Here is a 20026-nt window from a genome sequence, read left to right as displayed (position 1 = left end):
TGTTGCTGAGTTGTCCTCTGAGTGGTGTCCGGTGTTGTAAACTTTTTTAAGGTCCTCGCTTTATGTCTGGACAAATGGACACACTCGAAACATTCGCAAAACTGCGATGAAATCAGCAACAGCAACTGTCTTTGAATGAAACTTTAACATGTTAGTCAAAAATTTTCAAATGAATTGAATTACTTTAATCATTTTTGTAGATTCAGAACTAATTGTCAAATAAAATTCATTAAATTTCGTTTCTCTTTAACACTTTTTTCTGCCTTTCAGCAACTTCTTGCCGTTTACCTTTACCTATTCAAACATTTTAACATTTTATTCAACAAATTTTCTATTAAATTTTCAAATAAATTGAATTGATTTAATTATTTTGTATAGTTTCAGAATCTAATAAAATTCTATTTCATTTCATTTCTCTTCAAAATATTTTTGATGCCTCTCGCTAGCTTCTTGCCTATTTCATTTATCTATTCAAACATTTTAACATTTTTTTCAACAATTTTTGTATTCAATATTTAAATTGCTTCAATAATATTTTTTAGATTCAGAATTAATTGTGAAATAAAATTTCATTTAATATCATTTCTTTTCAACATATTTTGCTGACTTTCGCCAGCCTATTTCCTTTACCTATTTAAACATATTATTCAACAATTTTTCTATTCAATATTCAAATAAATTGAATTGCCTTAATAATTTTTCATAGTTTCAGAATTAATTGTCAAAAAAATGTAATTCAATTTAATTTCTCATCAACATATTTTTACTGCTTCTCGCCAACTTCTTGCTTATTTCCTTTACCTAACACATTCAAACATTTTAACATTTTATTTGACAGTTTTTCCTTCCAATTTTCAAACGAGTTAAGCCTTAAACCTTTTTTTATAGATTACGAATTAATTGTCAAAAGAATGTAATTCAATTTATTTTCTCTTCAACATATTTTTGCTGCCTCTCATCAGCTTCTTGCCTGTTTCCTTCACCTATTCAAAATCCTGGATTCACACACACTACGACACTCATTTACTCACACATGCTTGCGTGGCCAAGAGGCACTTGATGCGCTGTGCTGTTGTCCACTCTGTGGATGGCTTTTTTTGTATACCATTTTCGGTTTTTTGTTTTGCAAAGTAGATATTAAATTTATAGCTCCCCCGGGGCGTAAGCAAAGTGTAGCGCATCCAAGCGCACACACACAGATACTCACACACACACACACACACAAAGAGTTGGCCAGCAAAAAAAAAGTAACATATTTTTACGACAATATATTGTAGATGGAATGTTTTGGAATCCTTGTGCATAATGTCCTGAGCGACGCATTATAAATATACAGATTACCCCACTGGACACTCTGCTCTGAACTGGACTGCGAGTGTGTGTGTGTGTGCGTGTGTGTGGTTGGTAATGGGTTTTTGGCTTGTTCTGGCTTTTGGACTTTTGCTTCTGTGTGTTGTGGTTTTTTGGGAGGTGTGAGGATGGCAAGGGAGGCTTATCTGCTGTGTGTCCCAATGTCCCTCCCCTTCTCACAGAGGGTGATTACAAGTGGCATTAGTAGGGACTCAACTGATCTGCATGTTCGACTGTTTCAGAAATTATGGGTTTTGCCCGTAGTCCCTTTTCGTTTTTTTTTGTCATGCAATTAAAAAGGCAATGGTCAGAAGCGGCATATCCTTGCACCTTCGGTTTAAATGTAATTACACAAAATTTGGCTTTTGTGGCGAATGGAAAAAGAGAAAATAGAAAATTAAGGGAAATTGCACGCCTCAAAGTAAAACCAAAAATAAAAAAAGGCGCATCTTCGTTTTTTCAGACGTCCTTTTTTTTAAAGGACAAGAATTAAGAAAAAATGAAAATGTACGTTTCCTTTTTGTGTGCGGTGAATGCAAAATACCTGAGACGAGTCCGGTTTTTGGGACAGGTAAAAAGGACACAGGACTCTGGCCAAGAGATGCAAATGTAAACAAAGTAATGATCACACGCTCTGTGGGGAGCGAGCATCAGCATCAGCTGCAGCCTCAAGACTCAGTCTCAGCAGGACATCATGATGCCGAATCAAAACTGAAGCAAATGCTAGATCTGATAGGGAAATTCAATGCTCCGACTTATTCTTGGTACACCTAATGTGAGGGCGTGCGTCATACTAATCATCTGTTGTCTTCTTTGTTGCAAGTACAAAGGGGGAAAGTGAAAGCTACAGGTGCAAGAGAAGGAAGCTTCGGGTTTGACTTCTCGATAGTTGATTTAATCCTTTTAACTATGCTTATGCTAATAAATGTTGCTTAAAGCTTCAGCCTACATGTGTCGGGTTGCTCCTGGCGTTGTTGCAAGAGCCGCACACTTGCTTCCTCATCGTCGCAATCCGTCTCCACTTTGATGTTTGGCTGCGTAGCATTTGTTGCTGCTGCTGCTGTTGTTGTTGTTGTCGTTTCCTCTGTGGCATTCCACAAACGCCGCTGCATTTGCTGTAGCACCATCATTTTGTTGAATGATTTTTATATTTATTGTTTATTTTTTAGCACAAAAAATTCTTCACTTGCACTTTCTTTTTTATGTAAATCCGTAGAACTGTCAAAATATATCTGTGTGTATGTGTGCGAAATTGACATATGCAAGTCACAGCGAACAGAGTTTAGAGTTGCTATTCGCTTTAAATAATTAATCGGTTACGAATATTTTTTTTGTTTTTATAGAGTTTTATGCATTTCAATAAAAACGACTTTTACGTTGTCAATGTTAACGGAACAGCCAATGTTAATGTAAATGTTCCGAACCGACTTCGTCGACTTGCCGAATGCAACTGAATCGACAAACGACGGCGACAAACTCAGCTGCAGTTGCTCTATCGTGTAGTGTTTGTGTGTGTGCGTGTGTGTGTGTGCGAGTGTGAATGCTTTATGATTTGCAGCAGCAGCAGCAGCGCCGTCAGCAGCGTGTAGTTGTTGTTTTTTTTTTCCTTTTGCCTAGTTTTCTTTGTTGCTTTGCACTCAACATTCTCACTCTCCTCTCTGACACACACACACATTTGCTTACCCCGTCGCACTCAAACTTCGACTCAATTCAAGCAATCAACCCTGCACCGTTAGACTGACTTTGAGTGTGTGCATGTGCGTTTGTGTGTGAGTGTGGAACGTATTCGTTTTGTCATTGCCTGCATTCTGATTAGACTTGATGTCATTGTTGCAGTCACCTTCCCCTGCATTAGCATAGAGTATTTTTTGTTGCTTCTGTTTTTTTCCTTATTTTTGAGTGAAATGGGTGTGGCCAATGCTCTCATACGCACACAAATGCACGAGTATGAGTATGCACATGCAGTTATAGCGCCGTTTGCTGCGCAGTTGCTCTGCCACATTGCCATTGCTTTTGCTTTTGCATATTCTCTTTTCTCTTATTGCACTCAAGTATATAGATCATAATTAAGAGCTTACATAGCGTACGAGTTCGTGTACGAAGGAAGTGCGACGACTACAGCCAAGGTGCTTGGGCTTATTGGCGCTCTGTATACAGACTTTGCTATGTAAAAGCAGTTTGCACAGAATGCAGATATATGGTATGCAACTGATTCAGACCGTTAGATAGGTGTAGAATATTTACAGTGGTAGACACAGGCTTTAGGGCAACTAAATGGCAACAAATTTTGAAGCTTTTTAGAATGTTGAAGTAATATACATATAGTATAATATAAACTATTTAAATAGTTGTATAAATAATATTGCATAATATAGTACTAGTTATAGTTTATGAATGGGAAAGATTAATGAAGCTTTATAGACTGTTAATAGTTTATATAATACATACATAATATAGCTTGTAATATAACATATAAACTTTTTAAATTGCTATTTTCTTTTTTTTTAGTAGAACTTATATTAAAACTATTATACATTTTGTTTTAAGAAGTGATGGCCTTTCTATTTCTCTATGAAAACTTTGTTTAAGTATTTTAAAATCAAATTATTTTAATTAATTTTTAAAAAATGTATTATATTTAAGTTATATATATATATATATAAGTTGTTATCAATTAACAACCAAATGAAAAGTCAATTTCAATGTGAATATATCACAATATCTTTGTGATATATATAAATACATTTTCTTCTTTTCATACTTCTATAAAACTCATACTTTTCTTAAATATATTATATAATAAATATAAAAAGATAAATATAATTAAATATAAATATACTTTATTTAAATTTATCACAAGATCTATTTTGATATATGTACATATAAACATTTTTTTTCTTTTCATACAATAGAAAACTCATACTAGAAAACTCATACTTTTCTTAGCATAAACTTCCTGAAAAGTGTGTCGTAGTTCCACTGTGCCAAAATCAGTTTGGAGCATCCTTAGAGCACTGTGGGCTGCAATACGAGCAAGGTTGAACATTTCGGTGTGATTATATAAACACAAAACCCATTCATATAAACATCAGAGCAGCCGTTGAACCGAGAGTTGGGGAGTAATTACAACAAGTGTTGTGTTTGTTGCTCTTCTTGTTCTATGCCAGACAGGGCAGCTGTGTACGAGTGTGTGTGTCTGAGTGTGTGTGTGTTTGGGGAGGACGCAAAGTTTTTGCTGCAAAGCATTGCAAAAGAAAGTCGAGAGCATTTTCCACATGCAAGCAACGTGCAAAGTGGCCAAAGAGAAAAAGAGAAAGAGAGAGCACTTGAGGGGAAGAGGAGGGTGGCTTGGGGGCAGGTCTTTGCCTTGCCTCGGTGACAGCGCATACATTTTATGATTATGAGTGGAGGTTCTGCAGCCTGGTTGCAGTTTGCAGCCTTTGTTTTAGCTCGAGTCACGAATTGGAAAACTGTTGGAAAAACTGAGAGGAAAAACTGGCAGGACAATGCCTGTGGGGTGTGTGTGGGTGAAATGTTTTAATTAAAAGTGCAAAATTAATGTTTGGCCTGCCAGGATATGACTGGCCAATGAGCAATGACCAGCAGACATTCGGTTTGGCGCACATTAAAGTGCCAAAATGATTTAAGTGCCAACTGAGGAACTGAAGAACTCAAAAAGGGGCAGGAAAATCAATATAGTAGATATATGTTAGATAGAAGAAATGCTACCCTCGACAAACTGACCAACTGCCAACTAATTTCAATAGTTATCCTTTTGACTTTGCTCCTGCTCGCTCGCCTGTGCACGTAGCCTGATTAAACTTGTCACTCGGCCTCCTCGACTGGCAAAACAAAAGATAAACAATCTTCAGTCTACATACGAGTATATCCACCTACCCAGTTACCTCTCCTCTATACTTTTTGCCTGTCTCTCAGTCTTGCAGACTTGAGTTCTCCGAACAGTTGCGAGTCGAGTGCAGTTGTCCGCTGTCTGGGCAATTTGATTATTTGCCAAAAACAGACTACGCAGTTAGAAACAGGGGTTACACCCACATAAACACATGTGGCATGTAAATAGCTCACAAAGGGCAACAACAAAGTTTTTGGGCATTGAAATTAATCAAGAAAATAAACGCTTGGCAGCATCAAAAATACGAGTACGGCAAAAGGGACGAACGACGGCACTTTGCATGAACATTCAGCTCACAAGGACAAAGCCAGGAGCAGAGTTGGAAGCAGCAGATACAACAGACAGTCAGAGGGTTGGGTGGAGCTAACTGTCATCCTCTTCTGGTTTCTTGTTGTTGTTGTTGCAATGCATTAAAATGACATACCAATTTGCGTTAAGCAAATAAGACGAGACTAGTTTTAGTCTTTCTTTTCGCTTTGGGGTTGTCTCTGTCCGTCGCAGAATGGGATTGATTTTGTGCTAAGCTTTAAGTTATCGTAGGTTTTCAGGGTTGGCTTTAAGATTGGCAAATTTAATTGTAGATAGCGTCGGAAATATGTGTGATAAATGTCAAAAAGATAGGGAAATAGTAATATAAATTAAAAAGGAATATTATGGTCAATATTTATACCCGCTACCCATAGGGTAGAAGGGTATTTTAACTTTGCGCCCACAGGAGGTTTATGTAACAGGTAGAAGGAGGCATCTCCGACCCTATAAAGTATATATATTCTTGATCAGCGTCAACAGCCGAGCCGATCTAGCCATGTCTGTCTGTCTGTCCGTCTGTCCGTCCGTCCATCCGTATGAACACCTAGATCTCTGAGACTATAAGAGATAGGGCTATAATTTTTTTTCGACAGCATTTGTTATGTTTGCACGCAGATCAAGTTTGTTTCAAATTTTTGCCTCGCCCCTTTCCGCACCCGAAAAAAAAAACGAATAACAAGCGTAATTTTAATGCAAGAGCTGCGAATTTTGGTGTAAACAATCATAACTATAGTATTTATGAGTCCTGAATTTGATTGCGATCATATAAAAATTCTGGAAAGTATTAAAGAAATTTTTTTGTATGGCAAAAAGTATATTTTTATTATTTTTTGTAGTATTTTCGGTATATTTTCGGTATATAATACCGCAATATTTTCCTTTTATTCAAAATGAGTAGCGGGTATCTCACAGTCGAGCACACTCGACTGCAGCTTTCTAACTTGTTTTTGATTGTCTTTAGAGATTGAGTGTGCTAAATTTTGTCCCCAAATTTAATGAACTTTCAGTTACTGCAGCTGAATGGGGAACTGTTTAAAAATGGAATAGTTTGCACATTTGTTTAGCTGCTGAAAATACGCGCCAAAAAAATGAACAAAAAGATTGAATTCGATAGGAATTCGAAAGGCAAACCCTATCCAATTGTTAAAAAAAGAGAAGAAATCAATGCCCAAGGCCAAATGTCCCTTTACTTCCGCATTTTAGCGCCGTCTTCCTATTTAGCTCCCCGCTCTCTGCTTCCCTTCTCTCATTATTTATTAACGTTTATTGATTTCGACTTGCTTGGAAATCTGCCACAAAAAATCTCTGTCAAATGCAACCCTTCGTCCCTAAAAATCGACCCAAAAATTGTACAGAAAAAAGAAAATAAGATGCATTTTCCCAGATTTCTTTGTCAAATTCGCGCCGTTTTCTGTGTCTTTGAGTTTTCAATGTTTTTTGGGCTAGAAAATAGACAAATAAAAAGGAGGAAGAAAAACAAGAAACTCAAGGGTAAAATTTGAGGCTCACTGTCAAGGATTATTGAGGATCTTCCACAGTTTAGCTGTATCGCAAACACACTTGTAGTAGGGTCTTGAGGGTAGTTGCAACCCCTAGCTGTAATTCGGGGTGAATCTATGCCAATAATGCGTCATTTTTTAACGTAAAACGCACAAGAAAAAATTTGTGTAATATACGAAGAAAAAAATGTGAGGTAAAAACGGTATTTTTGCGTTGAACAATGCAATTTTTCTGGGTGATTTTTTTCAATTTTTTTTATATAGTTGGGTGCTAGGGTAAGAAAAGATATTGCGGTTCTTTGCTACCGTTTTTTTGATTAGCCATGACAGCGTCTAACGGAATTTTGCTGAAATTTTCTCACAAATTCACAAACATTTTCTCAACTCAATTTTGACGCCATTTTGTGAATCTTTTTAGCGTTTTAACCCCTTTCCCTGAGGTATATGCAAATTTAACCCTTAAGTCGCTCCTCCTCCTTCTAATTTTTTTCAATTGCGCAACCATTTTTTAAATAAAAAAATATTTCCTTAGGCAAATTGGATTTATGAGCCATTGCTTTACAGCTTGTAAAGCGGTTTTATTGGATTTGTCATTGCCACCCTCCAGTTCCTCCCCCTTGGCGAACTCAATTGGCCATAAGCTGCTCACAACCTGGCACAGTTGGTATTGACACCAGTTCACAGTGAGCTTTATTTTACGTTTCTCTTTCTTTATTTTTTAGCCATTCTTTCACTGATTTTGTTGAGGGTGCGTGTTCGATGCGATGTCAAAGGTTAGAGACATGCAATTGTGGTACTGAATACTGAATGCCGCAGGCAGCCGCAACCTTTGGCCAACCACCCACTGAAAAGTGGTTTTAAATTCCATTAAATAAAGTTGTTAAGGTTTTTGTCTCGCACTTCCCTGCATTTTCACGCATATTTTCTTCGCACTTTTGTAAAATTTATTAATATTTTAGTGCTTTCAAATGGAGTTTAGATGTTGCTATTGGGGTTGTCCCCACCTCTTAAGGGGATGTTTACGGGAATATGAACAGCAGACAATGTTGAGCATTGAACACGGGTTGGCATGTCATTGGTATTGTATTAAGTGAAGTGCTAGTAATTGAGTTTATGTTTTTCACGGTGGATTTCAATGGGGGAATGGGGTGCTATAAGGGCAGTTTAAAGATGGGTATTATCGGCAGTTTAAAGATAGATAATACTATGTGACTTAGTGAAGGTGGTATGGTGGATGATAGACAATACTATGGGCGATTGCTGAGAAATCTATTCATGATGTAGACTCAAATTAAACAAATATAGATGTCAACTACGCATATATTCTAAGAGATCTACTGAGAGATCTTTTTAGTATGTAAACTGAATAAAAATAATAAGTAGATATAGATGTTAACTATTTATTATAATAGATTAGTTATAGAATACATTATTATTCTCTGCTTATGAAACACTTTTAGTGAGTAAACTATTTATTGTGTAAACTGAATAAAAAGACTCAAAATTATAATAAATGAAAGATCAGTTTAGCTTAGAGTTTATTATTCTGTTCCTGACTATATATTATAATAGATCACTTATAGAAGAGCTTATTATTCTATTCTTATAAAACACTTTTACTGAGACAACTATTTAATATGTAGGCCAAGTAAAAATACTAAAATTTATCAGATATACATAGATGTAAACTATATATTATAATAGATCAGTTATAGAAGAGTTTATTATTCTGTTCTTTTGGAACACTTTTAGTGAGAACTATTTATTATACTATATAAGTAAAAATACTCAAATTTAACAGATATAGTTAGATAAAGGCTACATATTATAATATTATATATCAGTTAAAGAAGAGTTTATTATTATGTTCTTTTCTTCTGCAACACTTTTACTGATACACTTTTTATGTAGACTGAATAAAAAGACTCAAATTAAGTAGATGTGGATGTTAACTATTATTATTATTAATTATTATTCTGTTCTTGACTATATGTTGTAATAGATAGGTTATAGGAAAGTTTATTACTCTGTTCCTATGAAAAACTTGTACTATTAATTATGAAAACTGAATGAAAAGACTAAAATTAAGTATATCATATATGGATGTAAACTATGCATTGTAATAGATCAGTTATAGAATTGTTCATTACTCTGCTAATGACTATTATATAATATATTATAATTATTATAATATATATAATATAATATAATATATAATATAATATAATAATAATAATAATAATAATAATATATAATATATATATATATATATATATATATATATAATATATATATATAATATATATTATAATAGATCAGTTATGGGAAAGTTTATTATTCTCTTCCTATGAAACAACAATTTATTATGTAAACTGAATGAAAAAACTCAAGTTAAGTAGATATGGATATAAACTATATATTATATTATAATAGATTTCTTATTGAAAAGCTTATTCTTCTGTTTTTGAATATATCCTATAATAGATCAGTTATAGAAGAGTTTATTATTCTGTTCTTATGCAACGCTTTTATCGTTAACCCATGTTGTCGCACAGCTGAAATCTAAACTGCTGTTAAATAGTGTTATCATTAAAGGTGGCAAAGCTGTGCTCACAGGCAACACAGCATCAATTAGTAGCTAGCCAAAAGAAGTTAGAAATGTATAGAAAGAGACGGCGACTTACCTTTGTTCATTGTGGGGCTGCCAGAGTTGCCATTGCGACAGAGTTGACCATTTGGCTGCTGTTGTTGCTGCTGCTTGGCAGGCTCGTAAATATTTGACTCCTTATGAGCAGCAGACGGAGTGGAAGCAAAGGTGGCAACTGCATCTCCTGCCAACGTTTGACTCTTGTGTTGTGTACTTGCTGCTGTTGCTGAAGGTGTTGTTGTTGTTGCTGGTGTTGTTGCTGTCATGGCATTGCCATTGCCATCATAGACGACACCATGCCAATGATTGTTATGGCCATTCGACTCCAACTGCGAGACGGAATTCGTCTGCTGCTGTTGCTGCTGTTGTTGTTGTTGTTGCTGTTCCTCTGCATCCTTGTTGTTGTTCACATCCTGTTCCTGTTCTAGCTCCAACTCTTGCTCTTGCTCGTCGGCAAAATCACGCAGTCGCTGCTGCTGCAGTTGATGCTCGCGTATGAGACGATCTCGTTCGTGAAAGTGACGCACGAACAGATGCTCGCCGCCATTGTGGTGGTGGGGACGTGTGGCAAGTGGCACGTTTAGTGACTGTTGTTGTTGCTGCTGTTGCTGTGGGGTTAATGACTTTGTAGCATACAAACTGGCGCTGGCAAATGTCTCTGTTTTGGCATACGCCAAGCTCGGCAGACTATTAATTAATGTGCCCATTGTACTTGCTGTTGTTGCCACTGGCTGCCTGTGTTGTTGTTGCTGTTGTTGCTGCTGTTGTTGATAATGATGTTGAAACATAATTTCATGCAGTGGTATCAGAAAGTCCGGCAGCGATTTGTGCGCTTTGGCAGTGACGGATGCTGCTGTTGTCGGCATTTCCATGCCAAAATATGGCAGACATGTCTGCGATTCGACACCGACTCCTGCCACATCGAGACCGATGCCTGCGAGGAACTGCGGGGGGAGTGTTGTCTGACTGGCTGTCACATAGGAAAGCAATTCGTTGTCCTTGTTGTTAATGTTGTTGTTATTATAATTATGATATCCTGCGACTGGCCTCAAATACCAGGGATTTAGCATTGTTTTCGTGCGACAGCTTGCCCCGTTTGATGGCAGGCACAGAGACGGCGGCGCTATAAATCATAAGCAAAGCAAAAAGGGGTAGAAAATTGGGGTAAAAAAACACATGAAAACGATTGCATTTTTATAGACACAAAATGAAGTGCGAATTTGTCGCTTTTTACACCAAAAAAAGAGTGCTGTGGCATGTGTTAAAGGGTTGCACATTATCATTATTAACACCCGGTTCAGCCACCCCCCTCTCCCTATCATTTACCTAACCCATCTGGCTGAAGTCCAACTCTGCAAAGTTGTTATGTCACTATCAATTACTCATCATTATTGGGCCCCGACCCTCACGCATTGCTACGCCTTTTAGGCCTTGTTTAACCCCCCTTCCCCTCTCTCTTTCTCTCTCCAACCCACCCCACTTGCAACTGGCTGAGTCAGGGGGTTGCACGCCATTTTTTAATGTTTAATCAGTTCGGATCATCATTCGATTCGTTTATGACTTTGATTGATTATCAATCTGTACATAATTTCCATTGCAAAACGTTTTTACACAATTTCCTTAACAAAATCTGAACATTTGCGCAAAGTGTGGGCGTTCTTAGCGATAAGCGTGCCAAGACACGCCCATTTTTTAGTTCCAACACCAGAAGCAATTCAACGTTTTGTAACTCTATTATAAAACTGTTTGATGACCATTCATTTTTTTTAGGGAAAAATGCAAAAAAAACGAAAATGAACGAATGATTTTTTAAATTTTGTATAATTTCATTGCTTTTACAATTTTATTATTTAAATTTTATTTGGCAAGAGATTGTCTTATAACATTATTTTATTAGTTTTGAAGTAAAATGAGAAAATGATTCTTTAAAGTTTGTAAAATTTAATTAATTTGACTATTTAAATAATTAAATTTTCTTTACGAAAGATTTGTCTTATCACATTGTTTAAAAGTTTTATTAGTTTTAATGTAAAATGAGGAAAAAATTCTTAAAATTTCATTAATTTTACAATTTAAATGATTGATTTTTTTTTATAAAAGATTTGATTAAATTGTTTAAAATTTTGATTAGTTTTGAACTAAAATGAGGAAATGTTTTTTGAAATTTTGTAAAATTTCATTAATTTGGCTATTTAAATAATTGAATTTTCTTTATGAAAGATTTGTCTTATCACATTGTTTTTATTATTAGTTTTAATGTAAAATGAGGAAATAATATTTTAAATTTTGTAAAACTTCAATAATATTACAATTTAAGTATTGAATGTTATTTATAAAAGATTTTACTAAATTGTTATAAGTTTTATTAGTTTTGAACTAAAATGAGGAAATGATTTTTGAAGTTTTATACATTTCATTTATTTTACAATTTGTATGATTGAATTTTCTTTATAGAAAATTTGATTATGTTAAATTGTTTAAAATTTTGATTAGTTTTGAACTAAAATGAGGAAATGATTTTTGAAATTTTGTAAAATTTCATTAACTTTGCCATTTAATTATTTACATTTTCTTTATCAAGTGTTTGTGCTATACCATTTCTTAAAAGTTTTATTGGTTTTTGAGGAAATACCAAAAGAAGTTTTTCTATTATCCCGATAATTAGCCTGTGTGAGGTCTTCTACAATAAGATTGAAAATATTAATAAAAACGTTGAAACTCGCAACTACAACGATCATAAAAAAAGAGGAAAATAGAAAAGAGAGATTGAGACAGCATATTAAATGCGAAAGGAATAATCGAAAATCGTTAAAGAGGGATCTTTAGACAACGCAATGCTGTCACATTTTTGTAGCTAGGGAATCTGCCCCCGCTTTGGTTGCGTTGCGTTTCAGCTCGGTTGCAAGTCTAATGTGTTTGCCAGCCGGTGCATGCAACAATGGCGCACAAAGGATAAAGGATAATGCCGCAATAGAAATCAAAGCGCATATAAGAAAGCAATAAAGGCAGTCAAAGGAAGACACACGGCTCGGCTCCAGGTAGCCGATAAGAATGCCGAAAGGATGTTGGCGGGTGCGTGTTAATCGCCATGTTGCAGGTAAAGTAATCGCAATGTAACAATGCCAAAAAAGAGGAAAAAAACCAAGAATAGAAACCGCCAAAAAAAAAAAAACGCAATAAATGAGGGGGAAGGGGAGCAGGAAAAGGATCAGAATCATTGGCAACTGGTTAGATAGATTTACCTTTGTTGGCGCGCTCGATTTGGTTGGCACAGCTTGCGTTAAGATGTAGCCAACAAAAAAAAAGAAGGATGCAACAAATTGAGCCTGAAAAAAGGATTTAATTTTCAGTTTTTTAACAATTGCCAACTGTGGCTTGTGGCCATGAAGCAGCTGCAGCTGGGAAGAGAGAATGGGGCAACTGTCTAAGCAATGGAAAGTAAACGCAGCCTGACGCAAACTTTCACCTTTTCCATCTTCATTTCATGCAACAAAATGTGGCCTTATGGTCCGCCTTTCAATGGCATTCACCTTGACTGGCACATGCATTCAAGTCCTTTGACAGGCATTCAATCGCGTTCAGTTTCTCTCAAGTAATTAGAAGTCAGCTTTCGTTGCAAAAGCCACGCCCTCATTTGAAATCGGAATCACTTTCCTGCGTTCGCATTTCATTTTCATAATCCATGCCACACTTCCTTCCAATACCAGATGCCTGGCGAATTTCCTGTCAACCCTGAGAGACCGTAACCCTTCCCTTCTTTTTTTTTTGCATCTTTAAGATACGTCGCGTGGCGGACACACGACACGAAGCGAAAGGAAAGGAAAGGAAAGGGTTAAATGTTAACTAATATTTTTCCTATTATGTCAAAAATTTGCTGTCATTTGCTTTCTGGGTCACTCGATGACTTCCTGGCTCCCAAGGTCCATTAATCTTCGACATTTTGGTTTTGTTCTAACAGCTCATATATCAACGGCATACCATAATATTCACATATGTATCTTTTAACATCTTTGCAACCTGGTAGCTATATATTTATAACCAAATCTACTCTCATTATTCAAGTTTTCAACGCTTTATTTTTGACTCTAATGAACATTTTGTGGTCAACTACTCGAATTGAGATTCTCTATGCATCATTAGCTCTAACGCCGCATTATTTTTCCATTCATGCAGCGATTACACCGGGTCCCCTTTTCTCTTTTATTTAAAGCTCTCTTGCAAATGAAATGAGCTCATAGCTGATGCCCAAACGGTAGCTTTATTGCTTTACAAATTACCAAAAAGATCAAAGTGCAGTGAAATTTATTAAATATGAATAAGATGAACAAATTTCAAGATATACATATATTTAAATTTTATGTTTTTTTTACATTTTTTCAGAATTAAAAGACCACTGCAAGAGTCTATGGATAACTGGTCTATGTAAGTTTACAATTTTATATTTTACAATTTATATATTTTCGATAATGTCAATTTTTCTTATTAACGTATAAAAAAGTGTTGCAAATGTATAAAATTAATTTCCATAATGAATCAATTTTCATTCAAACTTTCTACAACAAAATTAATAACGAAAACCAGACGTGCTCGAATTTAAATTAAATCCACACACATAAAATCACCGGCAGAAGAGCATTTAGAAACGTTTTACGTAATAATTACGGCTATTATTTTGAAATGGGGTCATTAACATGTGACATTCAACATTCAATATCCACAACCCAACACAACTCAGCACAAAAAACCAAACAAACATAAATTTAAAATTGTTTTACCCAACAACACTAGCAACAAGAACAACAGAACTTTGATCTATAATTAGCGATAAAATAGGTTATAAAATAAAATAGGAAAAAAACGCCAAATGATAACTAAAGAGTGATAAGAGTTCGAAGAGTGCTTAAAAGATACATTTCTTTGGTCATCGCGAACTTTTGTTTAATTTGGAGAATGTATCTCAGTGTTTCAGGGCAGAAGATTTCGCTGAAGATTTTGCTCGAATCTGATTTGGAATAACAATAAATTTTTCCACCAGCTAATTGTGGTTTCTGTGGTGAGTTTGAAGAATGATCTGGGATTAGTGGAGCCATTAAAAAGGGCTAAAAAAAAACAGATACTAAAATATATACGCGTCAGCTGTGCCAAACAAAGCGTGGCATAGTGATGGCAACGTGTCGTGACACGAGTCACGAAGTGTCTAGAAAAGTACTATCGGTTCTTTCTAAAATTTATAAGATCAAAGCTATGATCTTCGATGCAGATGAAATTAAACTTAAGTTTAGGATATTTCAACATTAAAATGAAAATGTTGTTTAAAAATAACAAGATCAGCGCTAGAATTGATCTTCGTTGCAGTTAAATTAAACTTAGCATAAAGTAATGATAACTTAGCATAATATTGATAAGTTATTATAAAAATTAATAGATAAATTAGTTTGCTCATTCAGATCGAAAGCATATTTAATGCACTTTAAACGTGTTTTTTAAATTTCTCCACGATCCCAAATATTATTCTTCTTATTTTCGCAATCACGCTCTCATATCTAACCGATTAAATTCTGGTGTAAAGTTCAGAACTTTGGTGGGCTTCATCTGTTGCACGTGTGTATAAATTGGTGGTGCTTAGAACATTACCGGCAGTTGCTTTGCGCGTTAGCCATGGCCTACACGTTGTTAGCCACGTTAATACTTGTCGCTCTTTCGCGTTCATCCGCTGTGCCAAAACCCGCGTCACTTGATCTCTTCGCCCCACTTCCGGATTTCAAACACAAAGAGGAGCTATTGGAGCACTATGGCGACTTTATGCTGTCCACGATGAATCGCAGCGTGGATCCTTGTGAGAATTTCTATGAATACGCTTGTGGTAGCTGGAAGGAGTCAAAGATGCTGACCGAAAAGGCGCGGAATACGAGCGTCTTGGGTGTCATTCAGGAGCGGATTAACGACCAGATCTTGGCCTTCCTTCAGAATGCCACGCAGGAGCAATTACAGGATAAGAATCATTCCACGAGTGCCGAGTGGAAGGCCAAACAGTTCTTTGCCAGCTGTGTGCAGATGAAGGCGAATCTCTCGCTGGGCTATGAGAAAATCATGGGACAGCAAGATGATCGTTATGCGGTGGAGTGGAAGCAGCATTATCAAAATGCCAGCCAGGATTGGATCTACCTCAATTTCATGTCACACTACGATGTTTATCCGCTGCTCCCGATGAGGTTGCACTATAATACATCGGGTCGGAAGTTTGATATTCTACTCTCGGGACCTTCCAAAGCATTGGCGAATGTCAATGAGGAGCAATTGCAGAATATGACGCGGGACTTTGGCATAATCGATGAGCAGAAGCGTAAAGATTTCCTCTCGAACTTTGCGAATCTTACACAGTTCGAACGGAATCTCACGCAATTGGTTAAACATCGCAATGACACGGAGCAGATGAAGCTGGGAGAGTTTATTAACCGACATAAGGAGGATCGCTTGAATTGGACGCGCTACTTTGATGTGGCCTTCAATGGCACACAGAGATCGTCCTGGCCAGTGATTAATCTTCTGGAGGATGTGGGTGAACTTGTGCACTTCCTGGAACGCACGGAACTGAATGTTTTACGCTCCTATGTGCAACATCGTGTGCTAATCAAGTTCTACGAGGTGTGGAAGACAAAGACGAGGAATGGAACTTTGGCCAGTGAATGTCGCGTCATTACAGAGACTTACTTTAATTATGCACTGTTGCCTTGGTTTATTGAGGAAAACTTTGACAAGGAGCGACGCGCTGATGTTTTAACTCTAGCCAAGCACATCAAAGATACGTTCTATGATCTGCTTGATCAATACAGTTGGTTGGATGATGAAACACGCTCAGAGGCCAAGACGAAGTTAACATCAATGGATATTTTGGTTGGTTACAGTGACGATCTGCAACATCGAGAGATCTTCGATGCTGTGTACAGTAATCAGAATATGACCAACGATTGGTATGAGAATCTCGTCACGCTTGAGAAGAATCGAGCGAAAGTCAAGCTACGATCGGTGGATAAAGCGTTGATACCACAAGTTCAAATGACTCGCATTGCGAATGCTTACTACGCGGGATATTTCAACCAGGCTTTCATTGCCATCGGCATATCCCAGTGGCCACTTTATCACGTGGACTTTCCTGCTGTGCTCAAGTTCGCTGGGATTGGCAATATTGTTGGCCATGAGATGGCTCACGGATTTGACTCGACGCTCTATCAGTACAACTACGATGGGAAGAAGGTTAACTGGTGGTCAGCTGCTTCGTTGCGCAACTTCAAGGAACGCTATCGCTGCTTGGAGTCGCAGTACAACAAATACATTCTGCTGGGAGTGCAGACTAATGGCACCCTGACATCGGGTGATAATATTGCCGATAATGTGGGTGCTCGAATGGCGTATCGGGCCTATGAGAGGAACATGGGCAGCAAGGCGTGGCAGATGAAACCGCTACAGGGAATTGATTACAACAACAAACAGCTCTTCTTTCTCAAGTTTGCCCAATCCTGGTGCACGGGTGCGGATAATGCTTCGAAGCTAAGCAAAATAAAGAGCGATGAACACGCCTACGAAGAGTTTCGAGTCATTGGAACATTGAGTAATATGCCGGAGTTTAGTGATGCTTTCAATTGCAAGCTGGGAACGGATATGAATCCGCTCAAGAAGTGTGTTGTTTGGTAGCGCAATAAAGAAAATATATTTAAAACAATTGAAATCGTATTCTAGAGGTCAATCTTTTCAAAGAAAGTTCTCAATATTTAGAAGATTAGTTCGATATATCATATTTTTAAAAAATTTAAATCTTATTTCAGAGATCACTCCTTAAAAGAAAGTTCTCGATATTTATAAGATTAGTCCGATGTCAACTAACTAATATAATAATATCTCTAAAGATCTCAGCGACAGTTTTATGTCGGCAATCAAACCTTTCAAGCACTTCATAACGCCCACGCAAAAACAAAGAAAAATGTCAGACTATTGTCCTAGAATTTAGTACAGCTGATGATCATGCGTTCACATAGAATAAGAACTAATTGATTTTAGGCAGAACCTGCTGAGTGCAGCCTGCAATATACGATGGGCGAGTCTGTTAATATTTGTCTTTGACTTCGAACCGGGTGACACCTTTCTCATTACGAATTAATGGCATTTGAGCGCAGTTGAACAAAAGCAAAGACAAAGGAAAGAATAGAAAGAAAGTCAGCAGAAAACTACCGAAACGTTCGATCCCAAAAAAGGTGTAGAAAGTGAAGTTCTCTGCTGAGAGCAACGTCACTTCAGCTGAAAAATGGTTATGCTCAAAGTCAAAGAATAACAGTTTTACTATCATTAGTCCGTGCAAACGAGATCGTACTGAGAATAGACAAAGTGCCACGCAAAAGTCAGCAAAAAAAAAAAGATACAAGAGATGCCTGTTGCATACGAAATGATCTAGTGTGTCAGTCAGTCAGTATTTGTTTAAGGATCTGCTGTGAGTTTATCGTATCTATGCTGTCTGCCTAACGGATTTTCATGCATTTGTTATGGATTTTCGGCGCCAGGTCTCTTATTAGCCCTCACAATATTCAGGTAGTAGCTGGTTGTTATCCTTTAGTCTCCGACTCTCAGCTGGAAATGCGAATGCGTGACTTGTCTGACTCTAACTCTGACTTTGGCTTTGGCTCATAATCTGCAGGTCATAAAATCAGCATAGATCATTAATTTTACAGTTTCTTTCTTTCTCTTCTAACTGACTTTACCCAAAATGCAAAGTGTGCAGGCTCTGTGACCTGCCTACACACATCTACTAAGGTGGTCTCTCTATTCTCTACTCTCTGATGGCTGGTATAAATCAAATTGCAAATCTTCAATTATTTAGCTGGGAAATTCAAGTGCACTTTCCCACTTTATCTCATAATTGCATTTGCAGCAGCACAAGCACAAAATTGCCGCCACAATGCCCAGTCAAATTAGCCAAGACGAGAGCGACCATTTGTAATCTTCTAGCTCCAGACTCCAGCATCGCTTCGCTTCCCTGCCTTTAACTATGACTCTGTGGCTCTTAGGATCAGGTTCATGCCTTCAGCTTCAGCTTCAGTTTCAGGCTGTGTGTAGTGAGCGCATTAATTTCATTTATGTAAACCATTGGAACAGGGCTTGTCTTTTAATATGAAAGGCGTAGACCGCGTAATAAAAAATCAACTTGCCGAGCGATGCTGACGCTGCTGCTGCCGCTGCGCTGAGTGGGAGCCGCTCTGCAGCAATCAGGTCTGTGAGCTGACAGGGTTGCCAAGGTTGACTAAGATTGCTGAGAAACTGTGATTGAAAATAATCACAAAATAATCGAAGAAATGTATTTTTAGAAGAGGCAAACTTCCATAAGATTCTATGAATATTGTGAGCATACAGGGTTGCCAAGGTTGTGAAGAATTGCTGAGAATAGCAAACGATATGAGAGAGTAACTGTGATTTAAAAAATAATCTCAAAATAATCAATGAAATATATATTTTGAGCAGAGACAAGCTTTTATAAGATTCCATTAATATTGTGAGCATGCAGGGTTGCCAATGTTGAGCAAAATTGCTGAGTAATTGTGATTAAAAATAATCACAAAATAATCAAAATGTATTTTTAGAAGAGACAAACTTCCATAAGATTCCAGGAATATTGTAAGCAGGCAGGGTTGCTAAGATTAAGTAAGATTGCTGAGAAACTGTGATTGAAAATAATCACAAAATAATTAATGAAATGTATATTTAGCAGAGACAAACTTTAACAAGAATATTGTAAGCAAGCAGGGTTGCCATAGTTGAGTAAGATTGCTGAGAATAGCAGCTAATATATGAGAGCAACTGTGATTGAAAATAATTGTCAAATTAATCAAAGAAATGTATGTCCATAGAAGAGCCAACTGAGCTAACGGTAACAACAACAGAAATTAGATTTTAATTTTAAAGGAATGGAATTGCAACATTTTGAGAAACAAGAACAAAATTCTTTTTTTTTTAGTTATTCAATCTAGTTTAAAGCATAATTTAATCAAGTTTTGAAGTATTAAAATAAGATGTTTTTAACTTAATATAGCATTCAAATCATGATATAAGATTGTTTCATCCTAAAAATCTTCTATCAAAATTGTTCTTTTTAACATCAAAAAAATCTTAATTCAAGATTCTTTCAATCTTGTCTTTCTTCTCTGTGTATAGCAGAGACAAACTTGAATAAGATTTTTGTATTTGTAAATTAGGAAAATATTTCGGTTTTATAAGACTTATTCCAGTTGTACCATCTTCTTCTTGAATTGTTTATTTTAAGATGGA

General features: G+C 36.5%; 2 protein-coding genes across 4 annotated transcripts in view; one reads left to right on the top strand and one right to left on the bottom strand.

Moving 5' to 3' along the window:
• Positions 1 to 20026, bottom strand: part of LOC117565332 (POU domain protein 2) — a 34545-nt gene that overhangs the window by 7064 nt on the left and 7455 nt on the right. For 2 of the 3 annotated variants that reach the window (XM_034244380.2, XM_052002675.1), the window contains exon 1: positions 2300 to 2570. In XM_034244380.2, the coding sequence (XP_034100271.1) occupies positions 2300 to 2480 (181 nt within the window). In that variant the 5' untranslated portion in view covers positions 2481 to 2570. Of the gene's footprint in view, positions 1 to 2299; positions 2571 to 9752; positions 10839 to 20026 lie in introns of those variants that run through there. The other variant, XM_034244379.2, reaches the window with a different exon arrangement.
• Positions 15374 to 17407, top strand: LOC117563449 (neprilysin). Its single transcript, XM_034241787.1, has one exon. The coding sequence runs from the start codon at positions 15374 to 15376 to the stop codon at positions 17405 to 17407; it is 2034 nt and encodes a 677-aa protein (XP_034097678.1).

This window comes from Drosophila albomicans, chromosome 2L, assembly GCF_009650485.2.
Source record: "Drosophila albomicans strain 15112-1751.03 chromosome 2L, ASM965048v2, whole genome shotgun sequence".
In the NCBI taxonomy this organism is placed as follows: domain Eukaryota; kingdom Metazoa; phylum Arthropoda; class Insecta; order Diptera; family Drosophilidae; genus Drosophila; species Drosophila albomicans.
The sequence above is the reverse complement of the archived record's forward strand: the minus strand, read 5'-3'. Positions and strand labels throughout refer to the sequence as shown.